Source organism: Cyanidioschyzon merolae, chromosome 1 (assembly GCF_000091205.1).
Source record: "Cyanidioschyzon merolae strain 10D DNA, chromosome 1, complete genome".
In the NCBI taxonomy this organism is placed as follows: Eukaryota; Rhodophyta; class Bangiophyceae; order Cyanidiales; family Cyanidiaceae; genus Cyanidioschyzon; species Cyanidioschyzon merolae.
In genome coordinates, this window is record NC_010127.1 from 34,242 (window position 1) to 53,414 (window position 19,173).

Here is a 19,173-nt window from a genome sequence, read left to right on the forward strand (position 1 = left end):
GAGGCACGCGCTGAAGCGCGGAATCCCTCGCATCAGTCTTCGTGTTTTTCGGTGGCATTCCGGTGAGCGGACAGCGCCTACATCAGGCGCGCTCCACACGGACTCGGTTACTCTTCTGGGTTTCGACTCTCGTTAGAAACGCTTTGGAGCTTGCCTCGAGTGTGCTGCAATCATTAGCATCGCTACTCGACGCGCCACTGTATTCGGGATCAGCTGGGCAACGTCGTTCGACGTGTTGCCAGCGTACTGCATCTCCTGTCGTGAACGTTGGCTGCAGGGTCGCAACAGATCTCGATCAAAGTATTCCAGATACATGTGAGCAGCTGGTAGCTCTGGTCCTTCAATTCCGAAAAGCAATTGCGTGATAGAGGGCGGCATGCCAAGAGAAGCTGGGCAAGCCATCCTCGAATGACAATTTCCACGATTCCCAATGACGTGCGGAATCTCACGTTTTGGAGTATCATCCCGGTTCATGTATCGAAGCATGGAGTTCTTGACAACGATTTGAGACTGGTGCTTGCGCACCCGCATGTCGCCGTTAGCGTCATTCCCCGTTGTTTTTTCGAGATCAGCCTTGTCTCCGTTGTGCGATGGTTTTCTGCTCTTTTCTCGTCTCCGCCTGCTCCTCACTTACTTGGCCAGGCAGCGTGGATGTGGTCGCTGGACTCTACACCCGACCTGGTTCCTCGCGATTCAGGTAGGCTCGATGGACAGCTGGGCTGATGCGTGCCCTCTGTATATACGTATGAATCTACTATTCATCAAATACCTTTTTGTCACCGTCTCCGTCGCGAGCAAGCCCAAAGACAGATGCGCATCATGCCGCTTCCCCGCAAGCCCGAGCAGCGGAGCGAGCAAGCGAGCGAGCGGTCCAAGACTGATCAAGGCAGAGGTCGGCTTGTCGGAGAACGGCTTCCCCATGGGTTTCGTTCCCACGAATGCGAACGACTGGTCCATTGATCAGTGAACGTCAAAATGGCGTCACATAACAGCGGAGATGCTATCGACTTGATTGAAACAGGGATAACACGCTGGCTCGAAAAGCAGCTCATCACGAATCTCAGCGATGTACTCCACGAGCGCGTTTGTGTGATGAACAGCGACACTGTCTTACAGCGGGACTCAGACGTATAGCGAGCAGCCGCCCCAGAATGTGCATCGATGAGCGATGTGGTGTTGAGCGACTCTATCTGTCCAGGGATGTATAGACGAAGACGCGATTGACTCGCTGCTCGGGGATGCTGATGTCGATGCGCTCACCTGCCCCTTCTCCACGAACCGTTGTGTGCTCAGTTTTGAGTACACGGATACAGGTCTCATCTCTCTCTGAAATGGACGTCCATCGAGTGAGACGAACACCGGCCGTCGACTGGAAAACGCATGCGCGTTTCACTACGAACTCACTCACGTGATGCTCAACAAACGACAGTCTCTCAGGGAAGCACGTCCTTCTCTTTCCGCAAACGTGTCCCTCTATCACACGTTTGAACGAACGATACGGAAACGTTCATACGCTGGCTCCTTTGGAATTATTTCATGGATAACGGATGGAGTGAAATTGATTTACGACAGGACAGTCACGCGTATACAGTTTGGTGCGTTCTGTTTGCGATGCCCGACATTCAACCCAGGGAGTTCGAGACGGGCGCTTCATCCACCACCTGCTGACCGTAGAATGACTAACTTGCATCCGCAAGACAATTTTTAGCATCAGCAGCAGTGACAGCATAGAGTTTTTTCTGGCCTTTCCCCAATTCACAGGATCCATTAGTTGCGTAGCATACCGTCGAGGAAAAAACAATAACGTCATATAGGGTGTACCGGTATCCACGGACCAGCATTCACTGCTCTGAACATAACGCTTTGGACGGGCAGCATTCGTCATGCTAGCGTCCGTCTCACCTTAGATTCCAGCGATAAGCTTTGGCGTTCGTTCCGCGGACTGGAGCCGCTTTCTTCACCATGACACCTTTCGGTAAACGCGAACTATTCGACGGGGCCAGTTACTCCGTTCCGCTGCGATATCAGAAAAAAGCAACACGCTCTACAGCGCGCAGGATAGTACCTGGCGTCGACAAATCAAGACCTCGAAGCACGCGCACTCGCCACGAAGAGCCAGCAACCTTGATTTATATGGACTGAACAGTACAACGGCACAGCAAAGCGTGAACGTACCTCGAGCTGTACCCGATGAAGACTACTGCCTAACCGTACGAACCTCTGTAGTTTTTCCGTCGCCGCGCTGCGCTCTAACGAAAGCACCTGTGGACGCGTTTACACTCATTCAGCGTATGAGGTTCCAGAAGCACCGAACACAAACCCCAAATAAGCACCCCTGGCTAGCTCCGCATACTTCTGCGCTATTCCCGTGCGTACACTGCGCTTTGGGAAGCACCGGTGGACGCGTTTACACTCATCCAGCGTATGGGGTTCCAGAAGCACCGCACTCAAAACCAAAAATAAGCACCCCTGGCTAGCTCCGCATCCTTCTGCGCTATTCCCGTGCGTACACTGCGTTTAGAGAAGCACCGGTGGACGCGTTTACACTCATCCAGCGTATGGGGTTCCAGAAGCACCGAACACAAAACCAAAAATAAGCACCCCTGCCTAGCTCCGCATACTTCTGCGCTATTCTCGTATGTATACTGCGCTTTGGGAAGCACCGGTGGACGCGTTTACACTCATCCAGCGTATGGGGTTCCAGAAGCACCGAACACAAAACCAAAAATAAGCAACCCTGGCTAGCTCCGCATCCTTCTGCGCTATTCCCGTGCGTACACTGCGTTTAGAGAAGCACCGGTGGACGCGTTTACACTCATGATCGTGCCCGACCCCAGCGACGACGACGGCAGCGGGTACGCGCTGGGGGCGCACAGCGAGTCGACAGCGCCGCACCGCAGCACTCTGTAGCAGACGCGCTACCGTCTCGAGCAGCGTAACGTCGTCGCACGAGTGCCCCAACCGGTGTGCAGTGTTTTGTGGACGACAACCCGTCTTATACCCTTCGCCGTAACTGGGCTCATGAACTCATGTTTATTGGTCCTATAGGTGCACTAGGTTCAAACCGGGGCTCGCCTAGAGCAGCAAGCACCCGTCCTAAGCCGTCTGCAGCTGCAGGAAGCCGCTGTCGTTACTGCCGGCACCTGAGGACGGCGAGTGCCAACCAGCGCTTTTGGCAACAAGAGTACTCGGGGACCGGTCCGGGGGTGACAAGACGCTCGTCTGCTGCGCTACGACGCAGGTGTCGTGGAACACGCTGGACGCTTGCAGCACCGACGCCTGCACGACGGCCTGGTGAGCGGTTTGGACGTCTCCACTTTCTGGGGCGACAAGCGTTGCTGGGGACGTGTCGGCCTCTAATAGAGGCACCTGCTCATAACTGTCGACGAATTGCTGCTGCAGTGCAGATTAGTGCACCGATTGCTGTTCTATGGAAGGTACTGACAGACTATAATCACTTGGCGGAGTTTATTCCGAACCTTGCTGTGTCCCGTACGTGCCCGCATCCGAGCGGCGGAATTCGGCTGCAGCAGGAAGGTATCCAGAACGTTTTTGGGTTCCGTTTTCGCGCCGCAGTGCTCATGGACATGAGTGAGGTGGTAGGCAACCCAGACGAGGTGCCGCAGCGACGGAGTATCTATTTTGACATGGTTCAAAGTCGGGACTTTAGTCGCTTCGAGGGTGAATGGTATCTCGAGGAAATAAGAGAAACCGCAGACGATGCTGGGAGCGTATCACCAGCAGAGGAGGATCGTGCAGCTGCCGAGGGCGGTGACGCTACACATCCTGTACCCAGTACGATCCTAGGCTACGTGGTTGAGATCGTACCCCGTCATATGGTTCCCGTGCGATTGGTAGAATGGCGCATTCGGGAGGATCTCGTACCGAATCTACTCGCTGTGAAGCGCGAAGCTGAAAGAAGATATCTTGAAGCGTACCGATCGGAAGCGATGCTGCAAGCGCAGCGAGAATCACCACCTTCGGGCTGAACGACTGCGGTTTTTGTCGGGCGTGGGTGCATACTGAGCTAGTGCGCAGGACAGCGTGCCGGCATGACGCTGCTTCCAAACTCGACGCTTGTCTCGTATAGTCGAAGATGCTGATCCGAACACTGGGCGTCCTATGGCTCCAATACGGGAACCAGATCGATTCGAATGCACACGAAGGTGCTGCTGTGTGCACCAGAAGTTTCCCTCCTGCCAGCATGGGAAACGAGGATATGCTATTTAGCCTGATCATCGCGCAGAAGACATGCAGGGAGCATCACGCTCGACCGCAGATACCCAACTCCTACAGACAGACCGAACCAGGAAACAGTATGTGATTGCTGCTTCTTGGCACATGCAAGCGACGATGAGCACGATAGCGCGACACGGGTCTTGGATTCTTTGGCACAGTGTGTGTCTCGCCAAGCTGTGTATCAGGCATTGGCAAAGCAGCAGTCACGCCAAAACCTGTGTCCCGAGTCACACTCTTGCGGCAGGTCGTGCTCGCGTAAACGGTTTCAGCTCTAACACGTTTCCGAAGTTGGAATCGTGGCAGATACGCATACTTGCAAAAACTTTCATCCATTGCGTCGCGCCTTGGTAAAGTAACGTAGCGTTGCTTTCGGTCCGAAAAAGCGCCGAGACGATGCCGTCGTCAAGACTCATACATCATTCCAGAATATGATGCAGCGAGCGTGACTTGCCTCATTGCGCTGTGGATGGGTCATCAGTTAGCGCTGATCCACGTTCGGATGGAACCTAGAGAGGGCGCGTCGCGAGCGCAGCGCAGCCTGGGCGCCAGAGCCGCTGTCCAACACAAGGAGCGTGCAGCCTCGCTTGTATTGTCTCCTGAGAGATCTGCGATATGCGCAGCTCGCACGGCTCAACGATACAAGGCGCAAATATTAAGAGGAAAGAGCGAGCAGGTACAAAGCCCGTATCCGACAGCTACGGATTGTAGAGCGAAAAGATGGGATTCAAAAGGAAATTAAAAAAGAGAGATGTGTCGTTATAGAAAATATTCCGCAACCACGCCTCCATGCCTATACGCGGGAATAGCGAATCGCGGAATATCAGTATCGTTCCTGCAACCATTGCCCAGCAAATCCTTCCCAGTGTACCAGTACGGCGCTGTCGCCTTGGTGCAATGCTGAACACCACCGTACCCGTGCCAGGCTCCAGGCGGAAATCCAATGCCGTCTATCCCGGGGTACGGATTCATTGGCATCGAAAGCCTTGCGCATCCCAGCACAATGCCAATAACGTGTACCAAACAATCACTTTAGACGCCCGCTCGAGACACAGCCGCTGGACGCCCCGAATGCCCCAGACTCTTCTTCCGAATGGTGATCGAGGTGTCCAGGTCTCGGTTCAGAGCGAAAACACTGGCCGGCACGGCGGCTACTGGCATCACACCCTAGCAAGCATCTCACCAGGTCGAGTCCGTCGGTACATGACACTCGATCAGCTTACCGTACACCACAGAGTGTACCGGGCTCCGTTCTATCCGCATCTTGTCAGCCTGATTCAACGAGCACTCATGCTCGTAATGCAGGTATGTCGCCCTGGAGGCATCCACGGGGGTCTAACAAGAATCAGTCGCTGCACTTATCGTCCGTTCTCGTCCACGGGACGCGAATGGAGGCCACGCGCACTGCAACCCGTGCACCGTCACAGGCTACCACTCACAGAGGCGTCTTGCTAGTCATTTGGCTTCGTGCCGCTCACGGAATAAGTTCGTGAATGCACGCTCCTCGCTGCCGTACACGAGACGCAGTCTAGGACTCCAGCACTCTATCATGTACGCCTGTCCAGGGATCGTCCGCAGGAGCCTGCGGGACGCTGACGCACGCGCTGAAGCGCGGAATCCCTCGCATCAGTCTTCGTGTTTTTCGGTGGCATTCCGGTGAGCGGACAGCGCCTACATCAGGCGCGCTCCACACGGACTCGGTTACTCTTCTGGGTTTCGACTCTCGTTAGAAACGCTTTGGAGCTTGCCTCGAGTGTGCTGCAATCATTAGCATCGCAACTCGACGCGCCACTGTATTCGGGATCAGCTGGGCAACGTCGTTCGACGTGTTGCCAGCGTACTGCATCGCTGTTGGAGGCGTTATTCGGTCAGCATTGACCGAAGCACTCGAGTATCGTTTCAATTCAGTCCACGCCTGTGTCGGGATAGAAAGGAGCGCTTCCTCGAACATGAGCAGGCGCTCTGAATATTGCGTCGTTTTCTAATGTCATCAATACCTGGCTCTGAGTTTTTTGACTGCGACTGCATCCTTTTCATCAACCGCGGTTGCCAGCAAGCGAGCGATACTACTGGCACTGTTATAGACGCGATTCGCTGCTTCCGGTTTTTCCCAACACATGCCATGCACAGACAGATGATTCGATACGTGTGCTGCCTTTTATATCTATTTTGTTGTGCGTTTACACCCTCAGTGCCGCCTTCGCAGCGGTGACACATGACTATGGGAATGCGTCCCTTGTGTCCGTCATACTATCTCCTTCGAGAACTGAACTGCGGCGCGTGAAGGCATGCTGTATTGTTCAGCACATGCTCGTGACGGCTATCGAAATCGCTCCTGAGCGCTGTCCACGGTTTGCGCACCCTGTGCCGTACGCCATGATCACGACTTGCTCTGAGCGATGCGTCGTCAACGAGTCTGCTCACTGCATCAACAAGCGCACTGCATCGCATTGGATAGAGCGTTTAGGGTATGCGACGTGCTCCACGATGAAATACGTACCGAAAGGAACAACCAGGCCGGAGCGACTCGAGAATTTTCGATCCATAGGCATGAGACTGGGAACCTCTCATCCACGGACGACGTCAACTAGAATGCCTCGTCGATTCAAAAAGTTCGATTTCCTGTGCCAACGAATTGCCTCGAAGCACAACATCGAAAATCTGAAAAATGCTGCATTCCAATATGCTGCACGCGAGAAGAGGTGAACACGCACGGGAGGCTTGTATGGATGCGCTTCTTCACAGTATCGGATTTTTTTCCAACGCTTGTTCCAGGGGGGTGCGAATCCTCTTGACGCTGGTGACGACACGAATTCCAGTGCAAGAACATCGAAACAGCCACTCCCAAGAGACAACCGAGCATCCCAAAACGATCGTTGAGTCCATAGGCCGGTAGTGCTGCACGTCGAATGTCGAGACTGTCCATCTAAAACACAACTGTAAACTTATGAACAAGATAGCACAGACCGCGTCATTCAGTGTCGCACTCGAATCCGACGTGTACGCAGTGGAGCAACGGACGCCATGCTACCGGTCGAGTCGATATCGAGACTCCGCACGTCCACGATGCACATCATTCCAGAGGTGTTGCTCGTGGATCTCCAGTTTCATCAAGCTCCTCGGCACTGGTCCCAGGAACCCAGCGCGGAAACACTCGCTTGTACAAGCTCATGCAAACCGTATCACTGTGCAGGATCATTCCATCAAACGAGGCTTTCAGCGCTCCATGCGTACCGAGCGATTCCTCGATGCGTCCCAGACGACCGTGTTTTGTCCACAACGGTACGTGCCGGTAGTATTTCACATCTTCGGGATTAAAGAACATGTAGCGCACTGTTGCACGATTCTTGTGGGCGCGGTACGGTACCCCTGTGAGCACGATCCGTTTCAGCACAATCCGTTCGGGATTCGCACCCAGCACAGAGCCCCGAGCAACCAAGGCCGGCAGAACTGGAGTAGTGGCGGCAGTGCCTGCTGGACCAGTGCCGTGTGATGGGCGCGTCACCAGCACTGGTGCTGGCGGGAACGTCACCGGTGCGTAGAGCGAGGCTACGCTCCAGCGACCGGGCAATAGATAGCGTTCATAGCGATGCTTGTCGCATTTGGAATCAGCCTCGGAGAATATAGGACGAGCGAGAAGTCGGCGAAAGCCAATGTGGAAGCAAAGCAGCTGTCCAGCATGCACGAGTCCATTGTCTGGACAGGCCAACGCCGGGCTTTCGTTGTCTTCGGTGCTGGTCAAGTTGGTCATGACGTGATAGCGCTGTACCAGGCACTGCAGCACCGTGGGACGTTCTTCGTACGAAAGCAGGCACGACGCAACCAGAGGGCCAGGCCAGCTCTCTAAGCGGCGCGCCTTCGGCTCGGCAATAGCATCCAGTACGAACGCGACAAAGCAGTGTGATTGCACGACTCCGTGGCAGGTTGCGTCCCGCGCTCGCTGGAACGCCTCGCGCGTCGCTCGTTGGAAGTGCTCGAACTGCACAATGCGTGCATACGCTGGCGGTAGACCAACGCTCGGATCCCAGGGTGTTTTCCGAAACGAAGGCAACGGTCGATAGTTTGCGTACCGTTCCCGAACAGGGCAATCGGTGGGTGTATCGACCTCATCCGGAAAGAGGAGCTCGTCGCGTTCGACCTGCTGGGTATCGATCGCATCGAGCGAAGGTGTCTCCTCTGAAGACGTTTCCGCCTTTTCGGATGCAAGAGGCTCACGAGTCGCGCGTTGCCTGGAATGCGGAGCACTCGACGCATCGCTTGCAGTCCCTATGTCTGAAGCGTCATCGGATACCGAGTCGTCGTCGTCGTCGTCGTCATCGCTCGCAAGAGATGCGCTCCTGCTACCTGAGCCCATGCACGAATCCTCTGCTGCTTCCATTGGGGGTTTATCGTGCACCACAGCGACATTCTTTGTTGACGGTTCCAGAGGTACACCAGCCGCCGGTACACGGCCGTTCTGAGAAGGCATCTGGGAACGCTCGCTGGTTTCGAGCCATGCCGACTCGCACCTAAACGTTCCGGTTATCGTTTCTACACGATTTTGGATATGAATGGCGCATCTTACCCGTGGGGGTTCGGTCTGCGACACGCTCCCTTGCCGGCACTGCATACCGGATAGAACGGCCGCCTCCATGGGGGATGACGATCCAAATGCCAGGCGCTCTGGAGCGTCATCTCCAAACGCAGGGAGTCCAGCAGCATCGGTTCCATCGGGAATGCGGACTACAGGGTCCAAGCCTCCATTCCCAGCTGTTGGAAACGCAAATTTCGCACCATCAGATATGTCCATGGACGCGGGGTGATCAGTATACCCCCTGGGTGCCATGTGTCGCGCATATGGCGCCTCGGCCCGCTCTAGACCCGCTACCACAAACGTGCCTACCCCAGTGATATGCAGTTGTTGGTGGACGCTGGCAGCGGCACCCCGCAGCCATCCATAGAGCCGCACTCGACGACACGGTGCAGTCGGTGCCCGCTCACTGACGACACGTTCCACCAGGAGATACGAACGACTCGCTCGCCAGCGAATGGCTCGACGTTTGCCATATTCGAGCTGTCGTCGCGAATGCTCGACCTCGTCTGGATGACTTAGTACTCGAATGCGCACAGGTTCCTCTTTGGCATCCAGAATCGACAGAGCGGCGAGACGTTGGTGACACTCGGCTAACCAGGTGGAGCTATCGGCAGCATGGGCAGAGCTCGCGTGCGCTCGGCCCCTGAATGGATGCTCGGAAACACCGGGGTGCTCTGCATCACATCGGTCAGCGTCCATCAGAGACTCGAGGGTGTTGGTGGCTCGTGGAAGCGCCACAGCGACGAAACTCAGGAGGCCTTGCGCTTGGATCGCCGCCAACCAGGAGTCGGCGACATCGTGCAGTCCCTCACCCTCGCCGTACACCAAGAGACCCAGATCAGCAACCTTGGCGGCGTCAAGCACCGCTTCAAGAGGAGCTTCAGCATCAAGGCATATCCACTGATGTACTAGACTGACTTGACGGGCGCGTCTGCGGGCCACTGTGTACCGCAGTCGATACCAGGGCGCAGTAGCGGGTTCGCCGCACTCCGTTGCCGTTGCCAGTGCCGTTGACTCCAACTGTTCGCCGGTCCGGCCACAGATTTCGGTATATCCCCATTGCTTAAAGCAGTACGTCAGTGCCGGTGCGAGGCGTTGTGAAGAAGTGAGGCCCAAGACCACGATCAAAGTGGGGCTCGCGCCACTCGCCTCAGGACTTGTTGATACAGGTCGCTTGTTCGCACGCCGCTGTTTCCGTGCCAGGACCCTTTGGTGGACAACTGATCGCTGTCTTTTCCTCCCGGCCATGAACTTAGTAAACTGCTATGATGCAGGCACTCAAAGCGTTCTAGGAACAAAGCGGTTGCGACAAACGTCTGAGCACGAGAGTCGACGTCCGCGTCGCAGTACGCGCCGCAGACTGCTCCGCAGCGGCGACGTCCTCTGACTGCTTTTGTTACGCTGTTGACTGGAGTGCTGCTCGCGCTCGGTGTGAAGCACCTGAACGGACGGACAGACAGACAGATAGATAGAGAGGCAGAGAGGCAGACAGACAGACAGACAGAGAGGCAGAGAGGCAGACAGACAGACAGAGAGATAGATAGAGAGGCAGAGAGAGGTTTGGTGTTCGCTTTCGTCGCAGAACAAGGGGTTACTGGAGAAGCTGGTGGATGCAGAAGGAGTAGCGCACACGCCTGAGCAGCGACTGGTGTAGAGAGCGTCCACGGTACGATCGCGCTAGTGCAAGCGAGTTGCAGAGCGACAGAACAGTAGAGAAGCAGTGCACGGGGTTTCGTTCCACACTTGTGTGAGTCACTGCTGAGATCGCGTTTCAGTTATATATAAGTCGTTGTAGGAACATCACCGGAAGTTTCAACGGTCTCCGAGCGGACTGCAGACGTTTCGCCGTACACACGGCAGCGGCTGAGCGCTGTTCCCGAGCAGTGCGCGCTCGAGGTGCTCTCCTTGTGCTCGCGAAGGACGCTGATCTACTTCAGCTGCCACTGGGAACACTCGGAAGGTCGTTCGGTACTCGAGGCGGGAAACGTTGTGACTCGTGAGCATCGAACGGAGTCTGGTCGGCGTCGTTGCAGCGAGCCTTCAGCACACGACTCTTGTACGTAGGTAGCGGACGGGAGTTTCTCGGGGTGCGTTCATCCTCTCGGACACGCTGCCAACTGGCCTCCCAAGACTCATCTTTGGTTTGTTGGCGCTTCCGGGACCTAGCAGCAATTAGGAACGGCTTGTTCTTTGCTGCTGTCGCCGTTGTCGTTGCGCTCCTGGGGAAGACGCCGCTGAACGGTGTACTGTGCCGGCCCGCAAGACAACTTGCTGCTGCGTGAACACAATCCTTCTATAATAAATTATGAACGGAACGGAACTACGAGAGACACTGGAGGATCTGATCAAAGAGGTGGTGCAAGCATCGCGGGAAGCGTTGGATACCCAGGGAGAGCTGAATGAGCGCAATGAAGCAGCCTTGCGCACGCTAGAGGCGCAGTGGAGGCAGCGCCTCATCGAAGAGCTGCACGAACAAGGCTCCTTACGAGTGGTACTCTGCAGGACGGATCTACTGGTACCGGGTTCTGGAGCAACTGGCACGACTACCACGAATAGAACGGATCCGCTTCGTTACGTGTATGAAACTTTACGTCAAAGGGATCCCCGTGAGCGTCGACGGAGCTTACCGCCCGAACGTTCATCCCAGTCTTCAGAACTTGAGGATACCGGTACAGACTCAGGGGAAGCGCTTTCCTCTGGTGACGATGATGACGAGATATCCCAAGTTGCCGGCCAGCCAGAACCGGAAACTGCGAATTACGTGCTTTCTCAGTACGAACGGGTTTTGGCACCTTCTACAAACAAGCAACGAATCTGGCGAGTCTTCCTTCGTGACGCTATGGTACACATCAATGGCCAAGACCTTCTACTGAACCAACTTCAGTGTCAGTTCGACTGGTAGCGGTTTCGACGGCTGGAAACGCACCTCTCATGCATTCATGGAGATGCTGCTGGTGACACGTGTATCGCCTCTCGAACGTGGGTGCTTCAGGCACTCATTTGAACTCTAGAACATCGACACGAAGAGTGATCCTGGTAGCAGAAGTCGTATTCATGCACGCAGGAATGAGCGAACGGGTCTCACGGGTGGATCAGCGTGTTCGACGCACCAGCGCGTCCTCGCGGCTGCAAGTGACGTCCCCAAAATGAATTGGATCATGAGCAACCTCGTATTCATGGACGCTGGAACACGAGGAATGCGTCGACGAGTGCATCAGTGTGGATGGCGTACCGCTGACTTGGCCCCGCTGGAAACTCCTCTAGAGCTGCCGCTTGAGGCAATCAGGTATCCGCGCGGAACGTCTTGAACGCGCAGTGCATACCACTTTGAGTTTCAACACCGAGTGTGCGGGTAGGCTCATGATCGCTTGTAGCATTTTGCTTAGAAAATATTCGGACTTGACCAAGTATTGTTTTTTCTTGCGTCATATTCGAGACTCCTGGCCCAGAGTTTTGAGGTAAGTGGTGTCGCAAACGCGTGCACGACGCGGGGTATGTGCGACGTGCCTGGCCTCGGCGGCCCTGTTTGGCAATCAGACCCGCTCGCGACTACGCCCTTTGCATACCGTCGTCTGGAGTTCTGAAATATGACCTAGAAGCTCCGCATCTCGTTGAGATAATCGTAAAACGGAAAATGATCGCGAGGTGCCCATGTCGCTCTGCACGCCAGTGTGCATGCTTTATACCCGTATGCGAAACTAACGCAGCAGGGTCCGCGTACTCGGGCGTACAACGTAGATCTTTGGTCTGTGGGTTCTGTCGTCAGTGCCAGCCTTTGCGGGATTTCTGGACTGCAGTTCCTCTTCCTATCTGTTATCTTCGGCCGGAGGTAAGCCGGTTTCTGCTTTCCCTGCCAGCTCGATTGTCAGCAGTTGAGGGATGTCGATGGCAGCGTTCACGTCCCGATGTCACCGCTTTCTGCCCTGAGCGACGTATCCCATACGTAGGCAAAAGGTGCGAGCGATGATTTGCTTGATGAGTTTCGATACGTATAGTCCATGTTCGCGCTTCGCAGCGGAGACCCATTATTGTATGTACGTACTCCATTGTGTACACGAGCGCGACTCTGCAAAGAGCCGCCTTATGGCCTCGTAACGCTTGATCCATTGATTGGTACAAGTGATCAATGGGTACTGAGTGCTCCGCTTGGTGCCTTGCTCCGTTTCCGTGCACAGTACCGTGCTCAAAAATCATGGGTTTCATTCGGACAATCCCCTGGGCGAGTGCGCTGTCCGCTGTATACCAAAGCGCACACTATTCAATTCGATAACTCGTTACCAGCTTCCGAGCACGCTCGTCGTATGCTGTGTACGCTCCCCGCGAAACGTGTCCACGCGCATCAAGGGCATCAAGGCATGCCTCCAATTCGTGGGCAAAATGTGCACATGGCAGAGCGACTTGCGAGAATGCGTCCCAGACTTGTGAGACTCTTTTCGGTTTCGTTCGCACGCTCGTCGTTCTGTTCTTTTTATGTGCCTCCATCCGGTGAAACCAAGATGAGAGACGCGCGAGTACCACATAACGACAGTGGGTGCATTTTGGTGAATTTGGCAATCATGGCTATGAAGCGTCGCCGGTGTCAACAAGTCGTGTTCTTGTTGTTGGTGGCTTTTTTGTGTTTCAGGCTCCGCTTTGGGTCTAACGGAGGCGCAGGTGTAGAGATTCGCGCTACTGCGGCCTGCACCGATGCTCACCGCACTGCAGACCAACTTCTCGAGGCAAACGCATCTGCTTGGACATGGGAACTCCACGTATTTCCTTATCTGAGCTTGGGGAGCGTTTCCGCTCCGAGACGGATCGTAAAGTGTCCGCGACACTCGCGTTGACGACCATGCATACTGGTATACACAGCACCGGTCTCGATAGCGGGCAGCAGGCCTCGTTGCCGACGTGCGAGCATCTCGCTGGTCCACATTTCCTCGCCTTTCGCATCTTTCTCTGTGCTCCGCCGATCTCGTTTCACCAATGGTTCACGAATTGCTTCGAATTTTTGTACAAAAAATTTACAGTCCACTTTATGAACGTGATAGCGCTGCTCAGCTCCTATTTGCTCGCCTCGAGTCTCTTGGTCTCCATCAAACGATGTTGTACCGACTATGCACAAGCGATTCCCTCTACAACGAAACGAAAAATGCACGAATCGAGGTGCTGGTGCAAGCGACCTGGAGACGCATTCGGAGCTGCATAAAAAGTCTATACTCATCAGGGGCGCTCTGAAAAAGCATACCAGACCCAGAAGCACAACGTCCTGCCTAGGTGGACTACACGCCAGCGGCAGCTGCATGTTCTCCTGAGTATCTTCGAGTCTGGGGAGTCTTCGATGACGTTTTCTCGTGTTCTCCATATGCGCCGAGTCGATGCTCTTCGGGATAGCGCCGGTTCTGAAGAGGTTCCTCATGCCGTCCCAGTCTAGTGACAGAATCGTCGCTCGTTTGCCAGCGCTGCATCGTATCCATCACTGGCCGATGGCAGTGAGCACCCAGGTTATTCAGGACCGCAGTGCGTACTTTTCGGTCTTCGTGCTTGTCTGGAGAAAGCAGACCCCAGAGAATTCGATGTGTCTCCTCGCTGTTCTTGCGTCGTGATGAAGGACTCTTCACAGTCATCGATCACTGCTGCCCAATGCCATATCGTCGATGGCAACAAATAGAGGAGCATGTGCCTCTCGAACGGAGTCGATTCTTTGACGTGACACGTTCATTGAGCTTTCGGTATGATCCTATGGACGAATCTTCACGAGATGACGTCATGTTTGCTCTCCGTGTCAGTCCCGAAGCGCGAAGAACTGCACCCATTCGTTGCCATGGAACAGAGAGATCGAAACCTTGAGGAATGCGTGATATGAGTGTGCTGAACGTAGGAAAAAAAGAGAAGCGCAGAGGGTTGTACGTATGCCTTGAAAAATAATACAATTCGTTATCTTACGAACACTTGTTTGACGGCGTACTGAATCACTTTGACAAAGGTGAGGTCACGAACTTCAGCGGTAAAGCATCGAGAGCGCCTCCCCGGAAACACAACCGAGAATCCAGAAACTGCATGTGCGTCCATGAATCCTTTCTATTGCGGCACTTGGCATGTCGATACTGTACATCTAGCCAAACCTCCGAAAACCTGCAAATCACGCACAATTCGAGTGAATTTGTGTCCCACGTAAATCGAACACCGGTGCAGCCTCGAGCGCGACTCCCTACGAAGCCTCCAGGGCTAGGGGTCCGGAAATCTGCACGCGCGTCTCCCTGCTCCTGGTCGTTGAACGGGTACAGTGCCTATGGATCCAAATCATTTCAGCTGCTGGCATATAGGCACCATCCACACGACGAGAGAACGACCCTGGCGCCCGGCTTTGACTAGTTGTGCGCCCTCGAGCGCATTTCGGGTACCAGGCATCGCGTGATCGATCGGCTATCGCCTTCTATGCACAAAAGGGTGTCGTTCGAGAAACCGTCCAGGGCCCCGAGCGGCTGGGAATTCCCCGGTACAAGCGGCGACGACCACGGCTTCAACGCAATCCAGTGGTTGCGTCTTAGGCTGCTTTGATCTTTTAGGGTCAATACATGCATCCCGAAATCTGTACTGAGACAGCAGATGGAGAAGGATCCATAGAAGCAGCAGCGCACTGCTTGGAAACGGACGAACAACTAATGAACATACATACTGTGTGTGTGCGCGTTCGCGTGTGCATGTACACCTGCCACAAACGCAGGCACCCCACACGAGCGACAAATGCGGTGTTGCGCAGTGCACTCCAAGTCTGCACTGAGCGCGACATCATAGGCGACCAGGATACGAACACACCCGGATGAAACTGCGAAAAGCAGCATACAGACAGGTCGGACGTACCGTGCTCGCGTTGAAACACGAGCCTAGTGCGAGAGCTGTGCACCGCATCACCAGGCACTGGAGATTAGAAGCGAGCCGTCTTGGGTCGATGGTTGCGCAAATCATCCGACGGGGTGCCGTCGATGTCCGTCTCGGACTTGGCACCGCGCGGGACTCGTTCCAGGGTAGCGACCAATGCCTGCGCGACTTTCTCTTGCCGTGCACGAACGTACTTATCGCTGACCTGCATCCGTTTGTAATAGCCATCGATTTCAACGGACTTGAGGCCTGCCGCAGAACAGATCGCTCGCTTCACTCGAGCTGCAAACTCGGCGGCCGATTCATTCGGTTGTTGTTTCATGGGCTCCAGGAAGTAGACGTCAGCAACTAACGCCCAACTCGTCCAGATACGAAAGAGATGCCAAAGAAACGACTCCTCCATGGAGTTCCAGAACGCGTCCGCGAAAAGCTTGTTGTACTTGATTGCAACCGGGTAAATGACGGCATCCTTCATCTCGAAGGCGCCCTTCTTAAACATTAAGCAGTATTCATTGTTCACACAGGTACCCTCGGGAAAAATGAGCAGTGGTGGAACATTCGGCTTCTGAAGGTGTTCTTCGATCCGTTTCCGTACAAGCTGTCGATCCTGGAGGTCGTCGCGCGAGAACCAGATGCATCCAAGACACTCGAGGACGTGCTTTTGGAGCAAGCCCACGATACCACCGTGTGCCTGGCCAACGGTCGCAAACGGACACAGTTGCTGGAGCACAATCAAATCGATCAGCGACGAGTGATTCGCAACGTAAATCGCATGCGGTCGCATTCGTGGACGAGTTCCATGATACGCGATAACGCCGCTCATAGACATGATCCAGCACGCTGAGTACAAGACAATAAGCTTTCTTTCCAGCTCGTGACGACGTTCTGGATTTCTTCGATAGAGCCATTTGGTTATGGAGAACGCGAGCGCGAAAAGCACGCTCCCACTCACGAGGCAGAGTACGCGCAAAGGCAGTAGGATGCCGTATCGGATAACGACACCGAATACCCATGGTAAGAAAAGGTACACGTTCCAGTTCCACGCAGGGACAGGGGTCCGTTTGAAGCACCGCGAAAACTCATCTTCAACCACATCCTCCATAGCTTCCGTCGCGAATGTCAGCGGAGCAAAGAGAAGCGGTAACCCGCTGACAGGCATTGCCTCTGTCCCGAGCACCTCCATGAGCGCCCGCTCGAAGCGCTCTTGCACGCGTTCGCGATCAGAGGAGGCATCCAGGTCACCACGTACCATTCCAGCAAGGTCGGCCCAGGATTCGCTTGCTCTCTGGAGCGCCAGTTTCGTGCGAGTCTGTCCTCGGGTAAGCAGACCCTCGCGCGGACCCTGGCTCCTTGCCGACGGCGACGCCTGCGCAGCATTCATCAAGACCGTAGATAACTCCTGGGTCACGGCCAGCGGCGAAGCGCGCTCCACTTGTTTTCCTTGACCTCGCATTGTCTGGGTGATGTCGTAGGCAGCGGGCCGCTCTTGAGGCGCCTCGATCAGAGGGGTTGGAGGTCTCTCCCTACTCAGTGGCGGTGCCGTTGCAGGTGACGTGTTCCGATCTCCGTCATCGAACACCTTATCTTGCGCTTTCGCGAAAGAACCAGTTCTCTTTTCAGCGTCGAGGTACTGGGCCACACGCGCGTCCACCGGAACGGGCTCTTCCCCAGGGTTCTCGCCCAGAGGCGGCTGTGCTTTGGCGGTGGTCGCTGCCATGCCTCACCGACACCGTTCAGAACCAGGCGGAAGCTGCAGAAGCTGGATTCGCCACCGAAAACCCGACGGACGAAAGACTTGAGTCACGTCGGACCCGTCTCTGGAATAGAGAAAAAAGGTTTTGGCCAGTTTATCGTGACGTTGTCGAGCAGGCGTGCGCTGCGCCTCAGGGCGTGTGCTCCAGAGGCAACGCCAGTGCCGATTGGTGCCGGCGCACCGTATACCGCACTCAACTGAAGCGTGTTCCACACAAAGGTGTGTGGAAGTCGATGCTTTTTTCGTTGTATGTAGCAGACGCTATCGCAGGTCGTTCATTAGACGTGATAAAAAAATCTAAGGGAATGGTATGGGGGTGCTATGCGGAAATCCCGGAAGGCTTTCATTGCCGGGTTGAACAAAACTGGAAAGCCGTGCCGAGCATAGAGGAACGGGAAAGGACGATGCAGCAGAAGCAATCGCGCGAGGCCGGACGTTGAAAAGGATCTCGAAAGACGACAGTACGACGGGATGGTGGTGAAAGCCTCTTTTCTTGGCCATAGCTAGTATCCCTACAAAAAAAAGTTACGAGAAACGATCAGAAACCTTGTCGAGTCGTATTCAATGAGTATTATTGAGGCTTCTTCGGGACTGGTGCATATGGCGAAGGAGATGTACGACAATGTGACGGACATTCGAAGAGTCAAGATTCCGGACGAGTTTTTCGACAAGACCTTTATTCGTCACCTTGTGCTTGGTACAGGGGATGCGCGGGGTGAAAATGAGCGGGTGCACGTCCTCCACGAAAACTTTGCAGAATTCCGCTTCGAGGGTAATCGATACAGGGGTGACGCGGATGCTTACATATACGGGGCGATGAAGTATCTCACGAATCTGAAGAACCATTTGACAATGAACGTCGAACGTTTCATGATACGCCCCGTGTTTGCACTTTACGCGGGCATCTCTCGCAAAGGAATATGGGCAATTATCAATGGCTTTACAAACAATCCCCAGCATGAAGATGAGGTTGAATTCGTCGACAAGAAGGCGTCACACAGGAGAAGGAATGAAGCTTCTGTAATCCGTGCGCCTACTAAAGAGCACCGCGCAGAATTGGGACTGGCGAATCCAGCAGAAAAGATATCAGAGTTGAAAACAGATACGGAAAGATACTAATATCTCATCCTGCGGTATTTCGTGTTTTTGGACCGCGAGCTCGAACGCAAGGCGGAGATGATGCTAAGTGAGGAAAAAATGAAGTGCGGGAGAGACGGAAGGCTTTCCGAATGGGGGAGCGCTCCAACATCGTTCCGTTGTGCAACATCAAGTCACATTTTGTGCGTATTGATTCCGGCGTCCTTTACGGCATCATGAAGGGGATCTGTCCGGGGTTCGATGTAAGGAAGACAGAGTTCTCCGGTGAAACCCAGGAGACGTACTGGAAGAATATCTTCGATATCAAACGTCTCAAAGTGAGCAAGAAAAAGAAATTCACTGGGATGATAGAAACTGATGGACTAGCCATATGTGTACACTATCGGCGGTTCAAGACAGATCGGCATGTTCCGTCTTCGGCTTTGCCCGAGACGAAGCATGAAGATGAGAAGGAGGAGGATCCTGCGATGCAGAACGTGCAGAAGAACGACTTTTTCGTTGGCGCGGACCCCGGGAACACGAACATCGTAACCATCGCAGTACGCAGGCGTGCGGAAGATGGTACTGATGGTACCTTGCGTCGGAAAGAAATGCGTCTATTGAGATTCTCTAGAGCGAGATACGATCGAGAATGGGGAATCATGAATGCGAG

The 19,173-nt window shown here is 54.6% G+C and overlaps 4 protein-coding genes and 2 non-coding genes across 6 annotated transcripts, besides 1 other annotated feature; 2 read left to right on the forward strand and 4 right to left on the reverse strand.

Annotated features, from left to right (window-relative positions):
• Positions 1-1,549: 1,549 nt before the first annotated feature.
• Positions 1,550-2,787, reverse strand: CYME_CMA012T. The gene has a single exon (XR_002461189.1). It is a non-coding gene; the product is annotated as a hypothetical transcript (transcript).
• Positions 2,788-3,029: 242 nt separating this feature from the next.
• On the forward strand, positions 3,030-3,989 carry CYME_CMA013C (hypothetical protein, conserved; the record flags this gene model as incomplete). The annotated part of the gene is made up of 1 exon (XM_005534965.1): positions 3,030-3,989. The coding sequence occupies one exon, from the start codon at positions 3,030-3,032 to the stop codon at positions 3,987-3,989; it is 960 nt and encodes a 319-aa protein (XP_005535022.1).
• CYME_CMA014T lies at positions 3,474-6,011 on the reverse strand. The gene has a single exon (XR_002461190.1). It is a non-coding gene; the product is annotated as a hypothetical transcript (transcript).
• A 1,298-nt stretch (positions 6,012-7,309) lies between these two features.
• CYME_CMA015C (hypothetical protein, conserved) lies at positions 7,310-10,057 on the reverse strand (the record flags this gene model as incomplete). The annotated part of the gene is made up of 1 exon (XM_005534966.1): positions 7,310-10,057. One exon carries the CDS (start codon positions 10,055-10,057, stop codon positions 7,310-7,312), a length of 2,748 nt encoding a protein of 915 aa, XP_005535023.1.
• Positions 10,058-11,114: 1,057 nt separating this feature from the next.
• Positions 11,115-11,711, forward strand: CYME_CMA016C (similar to transcription factor IIA large subunit; the record flags this gene model as incomplete). Its single annotated transcript, XM_005534967.1, has 1 exon — positions 11,115-11,711. One exon carries the CDS (start codon positions 11,115-11,117, stop codon positions 11,709-11,711), a length of 597 nt encoding a protein of 198 aa, XP_005535024.1.
• Positions 11,712-15,716: 4,005 nt separating this feature from the next.
• CYME_CMA017C (probable lysophosphatidic acid acyltransferase) lies at positions 15,717-17,387 on the reverse strand (the record flags this gene model as incomplete). Its single annotated transcript, XM_005534968.1, has 1 exon — positions 15,717-17,387. One exon carries the CDS (start codon positions 17,385-17,387, stop codon positions 15,717-15,719), a length of 1,671 nt encoding a protein of 556 aa, XP_005535025.1.
• A 485-nt stretch (positions 17,388-17,872) lies between these two features.
• Positions 17,873-19,173: part of a sequence feature (repetitive element) that runs on past the window's edge.